General features: G+C 38.9%; 2 protein-coding genes across 5 annotated transcripts in view; one reads left to right on the top strand and one right to left on the bottom strand.

The window, feature by feature from the left end:
* Positions 1-18,547, bottom strand: part of sparcl2 (SPARC-like 2) — a 30,665-nt gene that overhangs the window by 6,953 nt on the left and 5,165 nt on the right. The window contains exons 2-3 of the mRNA XM_074645392.1: positions 3,059-3,194; positions 2,464-2,545 (exon numbers count right to left, since the gene is read on the bottom strand). Of these exons, the coding sequence (XP_074501493.1) occupies positions 2,464-2,545; positions 3,059-3,194 (218 nt within the window). The remainder of the gene's footprint in view (positions 1-2,463; positions 2,546-3,058; positions 3,195-18,547) is intronic.
* Positions 6,585-18,547, top strand: part of ccser2a (coiled-coil serine-rich protein 2a) — a 68,931-nt gene continuing 56,968 nt past the window's right edge. Inside the window, exon 1 of one of the 4 annotated variants that reach the window (XM_074646208.1) lies at positions 6,585-6,662. The gene's annotated coding sequence lies outside the window, so the exon portion shown is untranslated. Of the gene's footprint in view, positions 7,197-16,904; positions 17,029-18,547 lie in introns of those variants that run through there. The other 3 variants (XM_074646209.1, XM_074646206.1, XM_074646207.1) reach the window with 3 other exon arrangements.

Here is an 18,547-nt window from a genome sequence, read left to right as displayed (position 1 = left end):
TTCACTGCAGTCAAAAACCTATTTGGGGCAGTCTAGCAGCAATCTAACAAATAAATTACATTTTATTTAAGCACAATAACCAAAAATCAATTTTGGTTCCAACGCTATAGTAAATTAATGAAGTCATTACCAAAAGAAAGATCATATTATGTATCTGCATTCACTTGGCGAATCTGTCAAGACGTCATCACTTTATTTATGTTGACGAAACTGACAAGTTATATTGATTAAAGAAAGCTGATTTAATAAAAAAAAGTCCAAGTCATTTAATACACTGAATCACTTTATTCAAATAGAGGATTTTGTTTGGGGATTTGTAATTATTTTAGGGTGATGACGCCGGGGGGCTCAGCTTTTCTTATCTACAAGTAGGGGGGGGGGGTTTCAAGGAAAATAGGTTGGGAACCACTGGTACAGATCATTGTCTGCTCATTTCTTTCATTATGAATACTACTTGTCTTATACTCTCTGGACTCTGGACTGTCCTTGCCAGTTTTAGAGCTATGTTAACAATTTTAAACATATTTTTCATCACTAGATGCAGCCCATGATGCTTTCCTTTTTTTTTTGCACCTTTTTTGGACTTAAAAAAGAGAGCAAATAACCTTAAACAGAACTTACTCTGTCTATAAGAGAAATATAACTGACATACAGCCAGAAAATGGCACCCCTCTACTGTACTTTATGTCTTACCTGGCTCTACTCTGCCAATATACGGTCTCAGTCTCTCCTCAGCTTGTCTCTGTCTGCGCTGGGCTTTGCCTCCCTGACACACACACACACACACACACACACACACACACACACACGCACACACACACACGGACACAGTTTTCCTACTGTATCATGTTAGGCAGAGCTGAAAGGATGAAAGGATCCTATGTTTTTCTTCTCATGTCATTCCACAGACATGCACTAAACTCTACATTACAAACGTGTCTGTCATTGTAAACCGACTCTCTTTGACTTCATCATGAGCCAAAAATGATACGTCCCCACATGACAATAATTTCTGTTTTCATCAGTGTGATGCATCACAGGTGAAGAAGCGAATTATCTAATCTAAATTATCAAAACATTTCAACTTCTTGCGGTCAGTGTAATGTAAATGATGATGAAAAAAAAAACATCAAATGAAAACCACAATGAAAATGGCATGCATTCTAGATCACATCCATCTCTCTTCATACGCCCCAAATCCAAACTTATATTTCTAGAAACTTTGTAGTTGGTGCCAGGTCCACATCTGCCCCCAAAGTCCTCCCAGATGAGATGGGAAACAGGTGCAATGCTGACCCAAAATACTGAAGCCACACTTCCATAACATTCCTGATGACTGGAAGAACAAACAGGTGACGGAAGACTAAATGTCTTACAAAGTATCCATGTATCCATCTTTTACCATTTGTTTACAGCTGGAATCCATTGGTACCAACCATGTCAGCTTGTCGGAAAGGAGGCTAAATAACGCTCCAAAGTTAAGCTAAATTTTGGCAAGGAAAAACTGGCATGGTCATTTTCAAAGGGGTCCCTTGACCTCTGACCTCAAGATATGTGAATGAAAACAGGTTTTATTGGTACCCATTTAGTCTCCCTTTTACAGACATGTCCACTTTATGCTACTCCCATGCAGTTTTAGGTAAAAACCATGCAGTTTTTTGCAACCCCAAAATTGCTGCAACAACTTATGAGACATAATAGAGCATGGGCTAAGCCCTTATACACAATTTATATATATAACTGACCTGCTATAAACAATAACAGGTTATTTAAACAGGTTTAATAACCAGATTTCTCTATAAAGTCATGTTGTTACACACTCCATAAGGGTAGGTGGCGGTTTGTATCTTTAACGTTGGTAGTCCGCCAGTAAAACCAAAGGAGAAGAGGTAGGTAGTGAATTTCATGATGCCATAGATTAAAAACAAATAAGTTGAAACGTTGGCAAATAAAATTGCTGAATGTTCTGACAGAGAACGGGGTCAAATGTTGGGTCATATTGGTTGTTTTTACCATAGATATAGGTTATAAAGGCATAACATTAAATGAAAAATGTTTATCAACAGGAGAATAAATATTTGAAAGCAATACAGACTGAGAGCCTTGGGCTACTGCATTATATTCCATTATATTTTGTATTGTCACCTGGCGCCTGAATTTTGTTTTCCTTTGCATAAATAAAGACATTTCCACCTTATTTGATGCTGAAAAGGCAAACATTTGTGCATAAACATTCACCAGAATGCAGGAAAAGAAGTGTTTCATGCTCAAAATGTCCTGGGAGAAGACACCCATGACCCCCCACTTAATATGTGTCGCCCTCAATGTTGAAACGAAACCTACGGCCTTGACTGCACAAATGTCGCATTCTCATTGTAGGGGCTGAGCCCCCCTAAAGGTCTGATCCTAGAATCGTCCCTGTAAGCACATTTAGACAGAAGCCACAGACAGCGTTAGACTCACCGTGGTTGTACAAGTGTGAAGACTCAGGAGCAGAAACAGGGCAAAGGTCAAGCTCAGGTTCATGGCTGAAACATCCAGGGGGCTGAAAGAGGGGAAATGACAAATTTTCCTGCAGGAGGAAAATATTGGTCTAATTCACAGCGATCATGCAGCCGTGGTTGCTATCTCTGTAGAACACATATGAGACTGAAACAGAAAAAATATACATATTTGTATCTATTTCCAGCAGCATCATCCCTCCACCTTTACATTTCTTGATATCAATTACATTTTGAGTTCAAATCTAAGAAATAAATAGTGCTGAAGAACTATCAGTTTACTCAGATAATGCTCCGTTAATAGATGCATTTTTCTTTTTCTTTCCTCTGTGGTGTCAATTACCGACTATTAGTCTATTTCCAGTCATTCCGATAATGCAGCGGGGAAACAATGCAGCTCATTGAGACTCAAGAAAACAATAATTTTCCATCACAGAGGAAACAGAGGGTTGAATTACACTGAGAGGACATTCAGGATTTCAGTTGAGGAAGTTATTATAGTCTAACAAGTCATTCTCTATCCTCCTGGCTGCTGGAAAAAAAAAAGAAGATCTTACCTGGGCCTCTGTCTTTCTTCTGTTGTTATTCCCTTGTTCGTGTTCTCCTTCTTTTCCTTGTTGCCTGATACCTGTGTCTCTCCGTCTCACCGGCTCCTGTGAGGGTGTATTCTTTTTTACATTCCTCTTCAGCAGTCTTTACGTTTTCTGTTCATTTGATCCATCTATTTTAACATTCTTGCCTCATCTAACCCCTCCTCTCTGCTCTGTCTGGCTTTCTTTCCTTCACATTAGCTCCTTGTTGACTGGAGTTGAGAAAGTGCACAAGTATCTGAAGTGTTGTTGCTGAGAAATGGGGGGAAAGTACAGGAGAGCTGTACTTATACTGAGAGAGAGAGGGTTAGTTTTTGGGGAAGTAGGGTGGTTTTCATTGAAGTTGGCACTTGTCCACAGAAAGATTTACAAGCCAGAGAGAGCATATGGCCACACTTCTTCTTCTTCTTCTTCTCTCTGTCCTTCTCACATTAAAATTCCCTTCATATTTCAGACACATGCAAACACACGCAAAGGTAAAAGAGAATGAATGTGTTTGAAGGACACCACTGTCAACAGCAATAAAAGGGAAAAGGCTGCTCTCTAGTGGTTATGTTGATCAATAACAGTCTCGCTGTATGACTGCTACAAATCCTGTAAAATCACAACATGTATTTTAAAGTTATGTGTCAGTCTGTTGTTGTTGTTTTTTTCTCCTTGAAGGAAGGCCATCATTTTGTGAACACTTTTGGCTTTAAAGTTGTTTTTTTACTCAGTTTCCTCTTAAAATATTTAATGAAACCATGCTTTAAAGATTTTCCCTAAGTAAGCTCCCCTCACGGAAGAAACATTGAATACTAAATTGAGGAGAAAACACGAAACAAAAAAACATGAATTATTAAAACATAAAAAAATGATATAACAAATATATCCTTGAAAAGTACAGTGTTGGTAAAGCAGCAGCAGGTTTATGTTGTGATTTAAGGAAGCTTAAGCTTAAGCTTTAAACTTAATTATATTCGTCATATACATACAGGTACATACATGAAATTTGACCTAACCCATCCTAAGCATTTAGGAGCAGTGGGCTGCTGTGAAGCACCCGAGGAGCAACTTGGGGTTCAGTGTCTCGCTCAAAGACACTTCGACATGCAGCCAGTAGGAGCCGGGGATCAAACCACCAACCTTGTGGTTAAACCGCTCTACCCACTGAGCTACAGCCGCCCCCAACGGTGCAATGCGAGCAACTGCCCCAGCGACCTATCTTTAGGGGCCTTAAAGGTCCCATAGTCAGTTTATATTAGATAGTTTGTGGTAATTTGAGTAATTGCAAATTTGTTTGGGAACATACATCACCAAATCACAATATCAAATAAAATGATAGCATTTTATTTTATTTCCTGCCTTGATCACCCGTCAGAAATGACCACAAACAGCGGGGTAATAGAGGCCCAGAGCTAATGTTTTACAGGGGGCTCCGTGGGATGATCCATGCCATTTTAGGCAGATTATACAGGAATGTTTAATTATATTACACTATTTTTTATTATTATTGGATTATTGTGTACTTGCGATTAATGTGTACATCGCGTTAATGTCCCAGGGACCAGTACAGTCTTATCTTATCTTAACCTATAATAATATTTTTTTGTGGATATGGAACTATTGTTATTACCCAGTTACTATAGTTACTTTCCATATTCTGATTAATAATACAAAATATAATCAACAAATACATGTACATTCTGATATTATTATACCAATAAGTGATGAAGACATGCAATTAATGCATCAATAACTATACTGTAATCCAATGATAGGCCTATACTATATTCTGAAATGGGCCATTCTGCATAAAGTAAAGTACTTTTGCTATATTTTGATGCTAATACAATTTTAAATGCAGGACTTTTACTTGTAACAGAGTATTTCTGCACAGTGGTCTTGCTATTTTTTATTTTTTATTTTTACCAAAGTAAAAGATCTGAGTAGCCTTCTTCTTCCACCGCTGGTGCTTTGTGATCATATAGGCATACTTTATGTGCGCACACTGTTGAAAAACATTAAAATGTACAAACATTGCAGACATTTACTCAACATAATGTTACAGAGAAATTAATAAAATTAGAAATAAATAATATAAATAATAGTGATCATTTAAAATTAAATTAAATAAACTTCTAAAATATAAATTTATAAGAAAGAAAAAAAAGCATACATTATTCCTCTTCAATAGTTTATTGTGTTGTGTCTTTTTTTTACCTTTATTTAAGTCAAACATTTACAATGTGTTTTGTTGACAATGTAACAACAAATAGAACATTTATTTAAACTTACAATTAAAATAAAAGTACATACATTACAAACAGTCATACCAATTCAGTTTAAATAAAGAATAAAAAATAACATCAGAATGAATTATACATAATATTTATAATAATAATAATAATAATAATAAGTAAGCATAAGTAAACATAAGTAAATTAAATAAAAAATAAGAATTATTTAAGAGACAGACTTCTTTTTGCTTTTAAACACATGCTCATTTACAGAGGTACAAACAGATACATAGACAATTGGAAAAAAAGGAAGAGAAAAACTAAATAATTACATATGCATTTCATAATGCCAGAGTTTATGTTATATGCATCATATTATATTAATTTAATAACTTAAATGTCTTAGTGTTTTTAACATTGGGTAAGATGGTGCTGTATTATAAATATAATTAATTAATAAAGTGCAGGAAAGTTGGCTTGGTTCCTGACCATTTGTTCTTATGAATATAAAAAACATATTTTTAAGAAAAATTATAAATAATTGTATGATATGCATGTAGCATGTTATTTCCAATACTTCTTCTGACAAACTCTTACAAAAGAGTAATTACATATACATTTCAAAATGCCAGAGTTTATGTTATATGCATCATATTATATTAATTGAATAACTTAAATGTCTTAGTGTTTTTAACATTGGGTAAGATGGTGCTGTATTATATATAACTCATTAATAAAGTGCAGGAAAGTTGGCACCATTTTTTCTAATGAATGTAGATTTTTTTTTAGAAAAAATTATAAATAAGTGTATGATTTTCAATACTTCTCCTGACAAACTCTTACAAAAGAGTAATTTAAAATTAAATTAGATAAACCTCTAAAATATAATTTTATAAAAAAGAAAAAAAGCATACATTATTCCTCTTCAAATAAATCATAAATGTGGGTAGAGAGGTGCTGTATTATATATAACTCATTAATAAAGTGCAGGAAAGTTGGCTTATGTTTCCTGACCATTTTTCTTATGAATATAGATTTTTTTTTTTAGAAAAATTATAAATAATTGTATGATGTGCATGTAGCATGTTATTTTCAATACTTCTTCTGACAAACTCTTACAAAAAGAGTAAATGTACTGTTACTGTCATGAATTGCTGTGCACGCATCATCATTATAGTCTGACGTCACAACATCCAAACATAGTAGCATGTAGCATTTAGCAGCGTCACTCTTTGAGACCCAGGTGACATCTGTAGACGCTCCGCCCAGCTGGAAGCGACGCTGTCAGAGATATGATGACCTGCTGTGGGAAGTCCGTCTGGCACCGTGTGGCGAGGTCTTCTGCTGCTGTGGTTAGTTCATTTACAACACTAGAAGAACTGTTTTCTATGAGGATTTTTACAGCAGTTTTGTTTACGTCTTCACTTCGGCTTTACGGACCGTGGTAACGATCTAATACATCCATGGTAACGGTCGCTATTCATCAGTTGGTCGTTGTTGCCACGGTTGACAGTTAGTTCAGCGATACAGTAGTAGCTTCGGGCTATTTTAACCTTTTTAAAGTGTTGTTACTTCATGGAAATGCGAGGAAACTCACAACATATTGTGTGTTTATTTTCCAGTCAGCTCGTCTTAAGTTTACAGGACTCAACATACAGACTTGATACTAGTATATATCAAGCTAAAAAGCTGTTCGTTTAACTTGTGTAGCTCTCACTTCATCAATGAATCATGACGTCATGAGAGACAGTTTTAACAGAAAGTGAAAGACCAACCACTTCTACTTTACAACATGTTATTCACAAGACAACGAACAAGTGGACAGACTGGTTGCTGACCCATCGCTGAGAGGCTGCAAACATGCTTTTAACGGCATAATAACTCTGGTAAGTGCAATCATATTGTAAATAAGATAAGATAAGATAAGATAAGATAAGATATTCCTTTATTAGTCCCACAGTGGGGGAATTTGCAGTGTACAGCAGCAAAGGGGATATAGTGCAAAAAAACAAGATGCATCAGCTAACACATAAAACAAAAGAGCTAAACAAAGTGTAACAAAATATGAACCATTTAAATAGAAGGATGTATAAAAATAGGAGCAGTATATACAGTATTGACAATAAACTGACTATTAACACAATTGCACAAGTGGAAAATGATATTGCACAGTGAGAATGAATGAATGAATGAAATTCCACCTGCAAATATCAGGTTATTGTCAGTTTTTTGGTGTGTAAACCAGAGTGCAAGACTCCTGTTATGATTGTGAAATGATGGGGAAACAATTAAACGTACTGTGTTGGCAATATTTGCTGCCTTTATGTAATAATGCATCTCCTTATTTGTCTGATCGGGAAGATAGTAGCTATGTATATATATTTTTTAATTAAACTGATGAAAAGAAGCAGCAAAGAACCTTTTATGAGGTTGTATTTATCAGTGAAGCAGAAGAGGCCATGTTTTCTACAGTCACAGCGTCACAGTCATAATAACATGCCCTGGAAAGAGTTACTCTACCATGACTGAGGATGACCAGGCCTTTATGTAATATAAGCATATTCAAAGTTACTTATTATATAACAAACTATAGCAGAAATTGTGCACACTGGTCTCACAATGTAGATACAGTGAAACATTTTGGAGTATTTATTTATTTATTATTTATTTTACCTTTATTTAGAACCAATTCTCATTTACAATGACGACTTGGCCAAGAGGCAGCGACAGAAGGCAAGGCGATACAAGACATTAAACATAGAACATAAATACAACCAAACATTAGACAAAAATAAACAGGGATGCACCGATACTGATATCCGATCGGATATCGGGCCGATACTGACTTAAATAGCTGGATTGGGTATTGGTGACAATGGGGCCGATCTATTCAATTAAATTTTATGTTTATACACTATACACATTATATACTGTAATTTTAATCCTGTTTGTATTTTGACCAATTTTTGGCTGCATTAAAAAGGTTTACACTGTTAACTTTTTAAGATTTTTTAACAAGTTGCTGGTGTGCGATTTATATTTTAATAATCAAGAATAATTCAGTAAATGTAATCTAAATTTATGTTTTTATTGGTCATATTTTGTTTTACAAAGGTAGGAAAGCAATATTTAAGTCAAGCCAGATGTTGCCTTACACATAAAAGAATAATCCAAGTCACTTCCACACAGTGAGGCATACAGTTTATTAATTAAAGGTATCTGATCAGTACTCAGTATTGGCCGATACCCAAAGCCCAGGTATCGTTATCAGTATTGAGACTGATTAGTGCATCCCTAAAAATAAAACATCAATATATACAGTATATACAACTATATACTGTATATAAATATATATAGGTGCTGGAACTTAAATTGCTACTGTTAAGTTAAGTTACTGTTGAAAATAGTGAGTAGTGAGCGGAGATATGAGTTTTTTTTACCAATGACAGTCTTATAAATTAACTGATTCCAGTGGATCTGACGCCTAGTATGGAGTGATGGCCAGTTGACCAGTATTTCTTGTTTGACAAGTGTCTCACCGTATCACACAGTCTCTCTCTGTATGTCTCAATACTTAATTCTTGAGGGCAACTCAGTCTTGTTTGAGATACACCACCGAAACCGTGTGTTCCTCATGCACATGTCAGGTTTAAAGGGTAACTTAAGATGACTCATGATTAGCCTTCATGACAGGAGTTCAAATTTAACCAGGGTTTTTATACCATGCAGTGCAGTCTCACATATTCATATTTTTATACCGCAACTGAAGTTGCTGTCAGTCAGGTCTCATAACTATCTGTGTCTGTGCCATTTTAAGCCGTGATCTATTACAGGTCAGACACTGCGAAAGCGCCATGGCATCAATGTGCCGACACACATTAGTATAAGGCATGACTAATTGCCCCTTAGTGAGATGGACACTCCTCTGGTGTGCTCAGTGTTTGGGTGGGGTTGCGTTTACACACACACACACACACACACACACACACACACACACACACACACACACACACACACACACACACACACACACACACACACGCACACACACACACATGCAAATCCATGTGTGTGTTTCTCAGGCACCTGTTGGCATAGGTCCTGGAGCGCCAACTTGGCTGAGGGTGTGTTTACAATCTAATTCCCCCCCCTAACAACAGCTGAATGTCTCCACTATGCACCTGCCTGCTAAAGACCCCCCAAATTGCAGTTCAACATGTGAGGGTTTTCCCAGACAGTGTCTCTGTTGTCTGCCTGTCTACATGTGTGCCCTAACCATCAGCGTCTAGCTATGTGTGAAGATACACATTATACACATTACCCTGTGCATAGTAGTCATTCCAAGACACTGCAATTTCCCTTTAGGGCGACCTCGAGGCCAATGGATAAGATGTTAAAGTGTGAATGCATGATGCTAAAAGCGACTACTTAGAGCACTGAGAAGTGTTGAGTCATTTGTATGGCATTGCGAGAAATCACAGACTGAGGGAGTCAGCATAGATCAAGGTGAGGCGTTAAACAACCTTTCAGACATGAGCTGTTGGTGTTGTATTTACTGTATGCACCAAAGAGCCGCACCTCCGCACGCCGGCCACAGCGCACCGGAGGACGGATACACATATTGTCGTGGTCCGGCGTTTGAAATGGAGTTTCGGGACGTTTTGGAGTTGCACCGTCCACCACTACCGGCCGCTCTCGCCTCAGATCCCAGCACTGACACCGCACCGGGCCCCACAGTGATTAGTTTATTTCTCTACCGGGACTTTTCTCTTGTTTCCTCTTGAGCTGAAAGTTGTGCGTAAACCTCCAAAACAGCATTGACTTCTTTCTGTTAATCTATCTCCAGCTGGAGACGGTAAAGAAGAGAGCGAGTGAGAAAGACCGACAGTGTGTTGTGCTAATTCTGCCGTTGGGATTTCGTGTAATTCACTGCGTTAATTGCACCCGTTCACCGCACACACAAATCCCATGGTGAAAATAAACACACTAAAGTAAGTTGGTGTAAACTAAAAATTAAATGCCCAGAGATTAGGTCATTCAGGATAATGCATTGTGCTTATAATTTAGTTTTGTGTATGTTTATATGTGTTGTTGTGTAGTTTGTATGTATGCATTGTGGTGTTGTGCTCAGAGCCTTGCAACTGGCTTTGACTTTGACTTTTCTCTGATCCTTATTACCCTCTCCGCTCTCTGTATGAGGCCTATCATTAGAGCTATACATAGCCACGCTTATCAGTTCCCTCGGTAAGACCACAGATGTTTAAGTGCTTGGAATAGCTCAGTGTGTAGCAGAGTGTAGACACGCAGGATCTCAGATGCACTGACACAGGGTCAGAAACTGACAGGCGCTTTGGGCAGAAATGCCTTTAAAAGATCAGGAAATGCCCGTCAAATAAAATAAAAGACTGTAATAGAAGTTGTAAAGGCAGCAATGAAAAATGCTGACCTAAACTACAGCATCAATCGGTCAATATAGGGAAATGACAGTGAAAGATGGCACGATTGAGGGGGGAAAAAAAGCAAATTTCTTTTACTTTGTCAAGCCATGCCCTGATTTGTCGAAGCCGAAGAGTGACATTAAACGGCGAGTTCACGCCAAAGCAACGGCGAAGTGTGGCATGTTGCAAACTGCCATGCAATGTCTATAAAAAGCTGCGGCGGCGGCTCCCGAGCTCAGTGAGCCGCGGCCGTTTGATTCTGCGGCGAAGTGCGGCCAAACAAAAATTGAGAAAAATTTAACTTTTAGCAGCAAAGTGCGGTCAGAGAGGACCCGCAGCCCAATCAGTAAATAGATCCTGTGACTCCTTTTACATGTTGACCTATGTTTCAAAAGAATTCTTCCCACCTGAAATACATGAATACTGCCCGTAAATTTAATTATTGCCGCGGGCCGCACTTTGCCGCTGCCTGGTCTCAATTTGGTGTAAATGCTTTGACATTAAACATTTTATTAAATGATTTTTATTGAGAGTGATAAATTTACAATCTCTTCATTTGCACTGTGATATTGGCACACTGTTTAACTGTTCTATTATATAGAAGGTTGTATACAATTGATGTCTTCTGTACAGAAAGCAGCACTATTATATAGAATGGGTTGAGTGTTTTCCCCTGTGTATGAGTCCCTCTGTTCTTCTGCTCCAAATAGTGTGTTTGCACAGGTGTCGTTATGAACACAATGCAGGGTGGTAGCAGCAGATGTGTGTCATTATTGTCTTGTTGCTGACATTTATTGTCAAGACATGAGCAGTTGCAGAAATCTTTGACTCAAAATGGAATTGTCTGTTTCACACACTTGCCAGAATAGGAAACGCACAGATGTTACTAATATTATTAACAGTCATCAGCTTTGTTTGAGAATAATAAGGATCGTGTTATTATGATTATCAACCACACAAGATGTGTTTCACAGATGTGTGTCACAACATCAGACTAATAGCCTACAATCTTGCGTTAAATTGTACAATTATACAGAAAATTTGTATTTTCTACAAAACGTGGTGTTTGTTGTCAAAACTAAGAGCCAATCAGCTCCTTGATCAGGCGACAGCCAGGTGTTTCCCATCATTCCCCGGTCTTGCAGTTGGTGGAGAGCAGCTACGGCACCTGGCTCTAAAAACTGCAGCCGCCTCGATGAGGTTATCGTTGCCCACATTTGCATGATGTCAGGGCAAGTCTGGATCAAGTCGGTCACAAATCTAACCGGCGTGTGCTGTGCGGCGATCGCTTGTGATCAATTCTGCGCAGGCCTTGCTCATCTCAAACGAGCTAATAATGTGCATCATTTAAAGCTCCTACATACCCATGGTACACCCTCACAGGTGTTGATGGTACTTTATATGATGTTAGAACCGCATGCTGTTCCTATATTGAGGTCAGATTCAGAAGCATGGCAGTATGCTCCTCACCAGAGGTCTGCACTTGTCAGCATGTCAGCTGCCATTGTGGCTCATATCAATGTGACAGATAAACGAAGCATGTCACCCAGTTCTTCTGTGTCTTATTAGCTTCATGTAATGGAACTGCATTGAGCTTGAACTACACCAGGCCGCAAGGTTCGCTCTCCTTAAAACCTTTATATCCCGTACAATAATCCTTCAAAGCTTTGAGTCATGTGATATTATAGAGTCTTTACTGTATGTCCTTGGGATCAGGCATTGGACAACTAATGCCTACCATACATTAGAAGACTTTTAAAAGACTGTAAGTCTGATACCCTCTCACAGCTGGGGCTGCAGCTTTTTTCCTTCTCCACTCTATCATGGTATAAATGGGAAGACGCATCAAAGAGGCACTCTTGTTCACTCCACAACTCCACCAGTTTCTCCATGTTTACTTTCTAATCCATTTACTGCTTCCCGTTTGGTGCTGGAGAGAGCGCATCTATTGGTTGTTGACAATGTCCACGTCATTGAACTTACAATAATAATAATAAACTTGTTTGATTTTATCAGAATGACGTGAAAAAGACTGACTTAAGACAGCTTGAACCGAGTTTTATGATCACAGGAGCGCGCCGCAACTCTAGCAAAAACTCTCGTGGTTTTATTCTGACATTGGAAATATGTCTGCGAGAGTGAAATCACTTGAAAAGTCGTCTTGTGTAAGGTCGGCATAATGTGCTGCAGATTGTGAGCTGCTCACTCTCAGTCACAGTATGTGACCTGCTGCAATCCGCATGCATCTGTTCAAAATAGATGTTTTTCTCAGACATGATGGCTTGTTTCCAGAGCACTGCCAAGCTAATAAAACATACTGTTCTCGTGTTACTGTGCCAGTTTCATTTTGGCACATTGCCCCTTTTTTAGCCACTCAGTACTGCCATATCATTGTCACTCCTAAACTTCTATTTCACCCAAGATAACAGAGCCATTACTCATGTCCTGTTCAAAGGGAAGACTCCTGTCTTGAATGTCTATGGGGTTACCTGCACAGACATATTCAAATGCTGTGTTTGCATGGCAGGCTCAACTGCAGCATCCAATAGCACCATATAATGGACTTCATTGTTCTACGGTGCCTTTCTGTGCTCAAAGCAATTTACACAGCAGGGTTTATCTGGCCACAACCAATGAGTATTCAGCCAGTTTATCTCCCGAGGTGAATAGAAAGGTTACTCCATTGTATCAGACACTCTTTTGGATGGGTTCCCCTCTAGTTTCATCAGTTGACCTAATAGCTTTAATCCCTGTGAAAAATTGGACACCAAGGTATGGACTTTGGTGGATGTTAACGACGAGTTGTGACCTTATTTGATGTGAGAATGCCTTGTTCTCCCTAGCCTCACATGAGACTGTTTGCTAGTTACTGTACAAACATGTGCTGCTTAAGAAAGAGATTGGGGGAAGCGTTTGTTAAGAGAATTCAGCCTGATGGAATGAGTGGAAAGGAAGGAGGCACAGGAAAAGAGGGAAGTTTTGGCAGAGAGGAAGTAGCAGTGTATTGTCCATTCACAGAGGATAAATCCAGCAGGAACATGATCTATTAAAAGCTTATTATTCAGGCTAGACTATGTTTCATATTCAGGGCCTTAACATTAGGTTCATTCTCTGAAAGCCACATCTCTCACCTCTCATGACAGGCCTGTGTTTTGCATTGTATCTTGTGGCGATAAGGAATGAGTCAGAGTTGGCACAAATGCCCAATAAACGGCACAGCGGGCTGATAAGCTGGAGATATTTCAGATGAACTCAAATGTCAGTGTGGAGAAAAGCCGTTGGCACAGCAGACAAATGGATGTCATTGTTGTGGTATCAAAGAAAAGCTCGGGGGAAGGCAGGCGGTTGCTGAACTGGTTGTAAACTTTGCATGTGACCCCGAGTCCTAGTTGCTATGTAAATGTTGTGGTGTGTGGTTCTGCTCAAGAATCATGTGAGAAAGCATGCTTATAAAGGATTTATCTTTCACTTAAGGGGCTGAGATAGCGTCGCATAATCCTATGCATGCGCCTCTACTTCAGTTAAAAGTGATATTATGCTTCATATAAATGTTGTCATGCTTTCTGGGTTCATTTAGTGTTCATGTTCCCATCAAAGCTTTGAAGCAGACTATTTCCATATCAGGTTTGACATCATAAAGAGAAATTAACTATCTCAGTTAATAACAGATCATAAAATATGCTTTCACACCAGCATGACTTACTTCCCGTGTGCTGCAAATATACATTTCAGTAGATGTTTTCCATAGATGTTTTCAGCTCATCATTAAATTTTGCTATAAATTCTGTGCTGCAGATTTATTAAAATTCTGCAATATAAAAATGTATTAAAATGATCTCACACATCCACTTGGCCAGTGACAGGGTGGAGTTCCTTCACGGTTATGTTACATGCACGTGAACCCATGCACGCCATGGGTTATTTTGAGTTGAAACCAAGGCTGTGTGCATAATTATAGAAAAAAACTTTGTAGTGTAATCAGGATTGTTAGGAGGATTTATTGATTTTGACATTTTTGCACTTTCAGATTTTGTCGTAACAACATACTCTTCCAATAAGGTCAAATGAATCAATTTCAAAATATGAAAAAATGCTGCCTAACCGATTTGGTACCGATTCTCATCCAGTCAGTTCAGGCAAGAGAGCTTTATCACTCGACTAAATTAGTACATTGTTGGCAGCAGTTGTGTGATGTCTCACTTGGTTGATCAATCAAGAATGTGATGTCCTGTGGTCCCAGTGAAGTTTGATTATGCTTCAAAAAGAAAAGTAACCCTCGTGCTGCTGTCCGCCCCACTTTTGGCTACCATCTTCCGTACATAAATGACCTCGCTGACAGTGATTGACACCTGCGCTGTTGCCTCACGACTCTTTCTAGCCCTTGTGGCCAATCAGGAGGTGAAAATTAAATGGAGCTGTCAAATTGCACTGCAGTCTTCTCACAGCAGGGTTCAAGTGAAGGTCATATATGGAAGAGGGAAGAGATACTGGTGTGTCTGTCTATTCATGCCTACACACTAAAAACTGTGAACGATAAATCATAGAGGGAGGAGTGGTGTTAGGAGAAAATGTGATTGTGGTGATGGGCGTGTGGACATCTGGGCTGCTCAAACAGTGAAGATAATTAGATTCTGCCAAGACTTCTACTGCTCAGCATACCCAGAAAGATGGCAGTGGCAGAGTTATTCTTATGGATGAGTCAGGGTGGATGAGGAGGACTTTTTGAGCATGTTTGTGTCGTGACTAGTCAGTAGTATGACTCATTTTGCCTCAGATTTTTTTTGTCACTATCTTGGTTCTGTGCATATATCCTAAATTAATGTAGCACGAAACATATTTTATTTCTTTCCACAGTTCAAAGTTATACGGTAGAAAAAGTTTTCAGGCTAGAATTAGCAGTCACGACAATTTTGAAGAACACCAACACAGAGTGGTGCAGGGATGACGTATTTTTGTAGGCCAACCTGGAAGTTAGAATCGCACCAGTTCCCTGGGCAAAAAGCCAAAGGGATTTTTCCATTGGATTTTGGATTATTGCAGAAAATAAGCTCTGTGGCAAAGAAACGTTTATGATACTAATTACTAATTTGCGTTAACGCGGGTATTAACTGATGTATTTTATATTGTAGAACAAAATGTTCAAATCTCTTAAGCTTGTGTTAACCACAGACCTTTTTAGGCATCTAACTAAAAACCCATTCAGAAAATCCATTGACCTCCAGGCGAGGGAACCGGAAGTGCTTAAATGCTAACTCATTTCCCGGTTTTAGGACTCATTCCTGCAGCACTCTATAATGACGTAGCTGTCTAACAGCTGACTTTGATTGAGGCTTGTTAATAGAAGCACTACAGGAAGCAATGCAAAGGCTGAATTAGTCCTTAGAAACCCTGTGTTTTAGCTTTTTATTTTACTGTTGCTGATGTGGTTTGGATCAGACTCCCTGCTGTGATATATCAGGGCACGTGACACTTCTAAACAGGAGGTATTGAGGAACTGGCAAAGCTCGTACGGTTTTACTGCTGGCACTTAGCTGGAAACGGTTGACTGAGTGGAACCAGTGTGCTGTCAACCATGAAATGAACGGGGGAAATTGAAACTCGCATTGAAACTTTATGAGAACCACAACTAATTCCTCTTTACTGGACTTTTCATGTGCAGCTGAGTGCTATAGGCGGGATCTGTTTCCTTTTATTATCCCCTCTGGTGATCTCATGACATTATAGGGAATACAGCAGCATGCGCACTGACAATTGCTACTTTAGCTTGTTGGTAAAACGTCTTGAGCCCGAAGTGTAATGTGGCTTTAGTCTTTAGACTTTGTACCATATTGTGGATAATTGATCAGATTTTTTCCTGCTACAGATAATCTATTTTTTCCTGGAGTCTTTATGATGTTTTTCTTCTTTTAGTGTTTTTTCCCCCAAAACATCATTTCTCCTCAACTCTCGTCTTGCAGCCCACTGGATGGGGCACCTAAAAGATGCCCTATCAAATATTAAACACACCCATAAAGGCTCTGTTCTCCCCACCCACACACCCATCGCCACACACGTCACATTACACACAGGCACACATGCAAGGAGAGAGCCAGGCAGCAGACAGATCGACCTCTGAAGACTGTCTTCCTGTTCCTGTGCTCTACTCTACCCTCTCTTGGCTTCTACCTTACTTTCAGTTTAGATGATGGAGGAAACAGAGTGCAGGGTGACATGGCAGGATTTAGCTCTGACTCTTTGATGAAAATAATTGGACTAGTCAGCATAAGTTCACTGAGTTAAGGTAATGTTTTCTAATCTACTTTTCCATGAGCAAAAAAAGGTGATGTGACTTTGTGTCTGTATGTGTGAATGCTATACTTGTGGCGGTCCAGTATACTACAACATGCAGTGTGTACAGTTATTGATATAGCATGTTGCCACACCTTAACTTTCTCCACTTTCTCTCTACTCACTGTATCCTCTGTTGGTCTCTGCCATTTGATCCAGCACAGTTAGTATACAGCATTACCAAACACTCTATGCTGTCTCATTGGATTAGCATCACGTAGCATCAGTGCAGCTCAGCCCAGTATTGCTTTCACTCAATACACATTAGCCTAGCGTCAGAGTTGCTTTCATCCCCGTCTTTTTCTATTAGCCCGCTCTAATGGCACTCTGTTAATCTCTTCAGGGACAGAGCTGTGGCCCACAACTACTCTGTCCAGATGACTGGCCTAGTTATTACTCCACTGGGACACTGGACTCTGTCAATATATGTAAATGAAACTGGGCTTTGGTTTAGATTCAGCAGGAGACGAGAGTCATTTGATTGTAATGTTATATTATTATGTCTTCATCCATTTTCAGATCAGAGACTTTGAATTGGATATCATCAGGCTGACATATTTTCTTTTTTTTAAAATGTATCTGCCCTGTGGTTGGTTAAAACAAGCCCTTGGATTTGTTGAATCTATACTGACTGAGACAAGAGGGATGATATAGTGGTTATGTGTGAGTCTGGGGTAATCCAGAGTGGAGCCAGCTGGATGACAAACTAGGCTCTACAGACGGGGGTTTTATGACTATCGATCCATATAATTGATTAGTTTGGCGCTATGAAAGACAGATTTACCGAGATGGACAGAAAGATATAGAAAGAAAGATGGAGCAGGTATGGAGAAGTTACAAGTTACAGCTGCCCTCCACATCATACTAAGAATGAAACGGTGCCAGAAGAGAGTCTTCATCTTTTCACGCTCGCTCACTCAAACCATCCTTCCGGTCCCTCCCTCCATGTTTTCCCTTCTGTATCTCCCTTTCTTCTGTTGTCTTCATCATGTTTGAATTGCTCAGATATACAGATTTTTTTATTCAAAAGAGAAAGCGCTCTGCTTGTTAAGCCTCGCTGAAGCTACTTTTTGTTTGTATTTTCAGCCTCTGCAGTTACAAACACAGCTGTTGTGTTTAGGAAGCTATTTTGAAAATGTAACTATATAAACTACCAATTAGTTCAAGTTCAAAACCTTTATTTGTCCCAGAGGGGTAATTGGTTTTACCGCAGTAGCAAACAACAACAACAACAAGATCTCATCACAATAAGACAATATACACATACTGTACATTCCCACATACTAAAACACTGAAAAAGGTGAAACTTACTCGATTTTCATGTGATTATAGCATCTTTAAATTTCTTCTGATGGCAGGATGAAATTTTTGTTTGTTGAAAAATGAGACGGCCCCGTATGAAACATGATTCAATCTGTTTTCAGCTCCTTCATCTTATAGTGGCTTTAAAGGTGCTAAATGTGTGATTGGGA

This window comes from Sebastes fasciatus, chromosome 9 (assembly GCF_043250625.1).
Source record: "Sebastes fasciatus isolate fSebFas1 chromosome 9, fSebFas1.pri, whole genome shotgun sequence".
Classification (NCBI taxonomy): Eukaryota; Metazoa; Chordata; class Actinopteri; order Perciformes; family Sebastidae; genus Sebastes; species Sebastes fasciatus.
The sequence above is the reverse complement of the archived record's forward strand: the minus strand, read 5'-3'. Positions and strand labels throughout refer to the sequence as shown.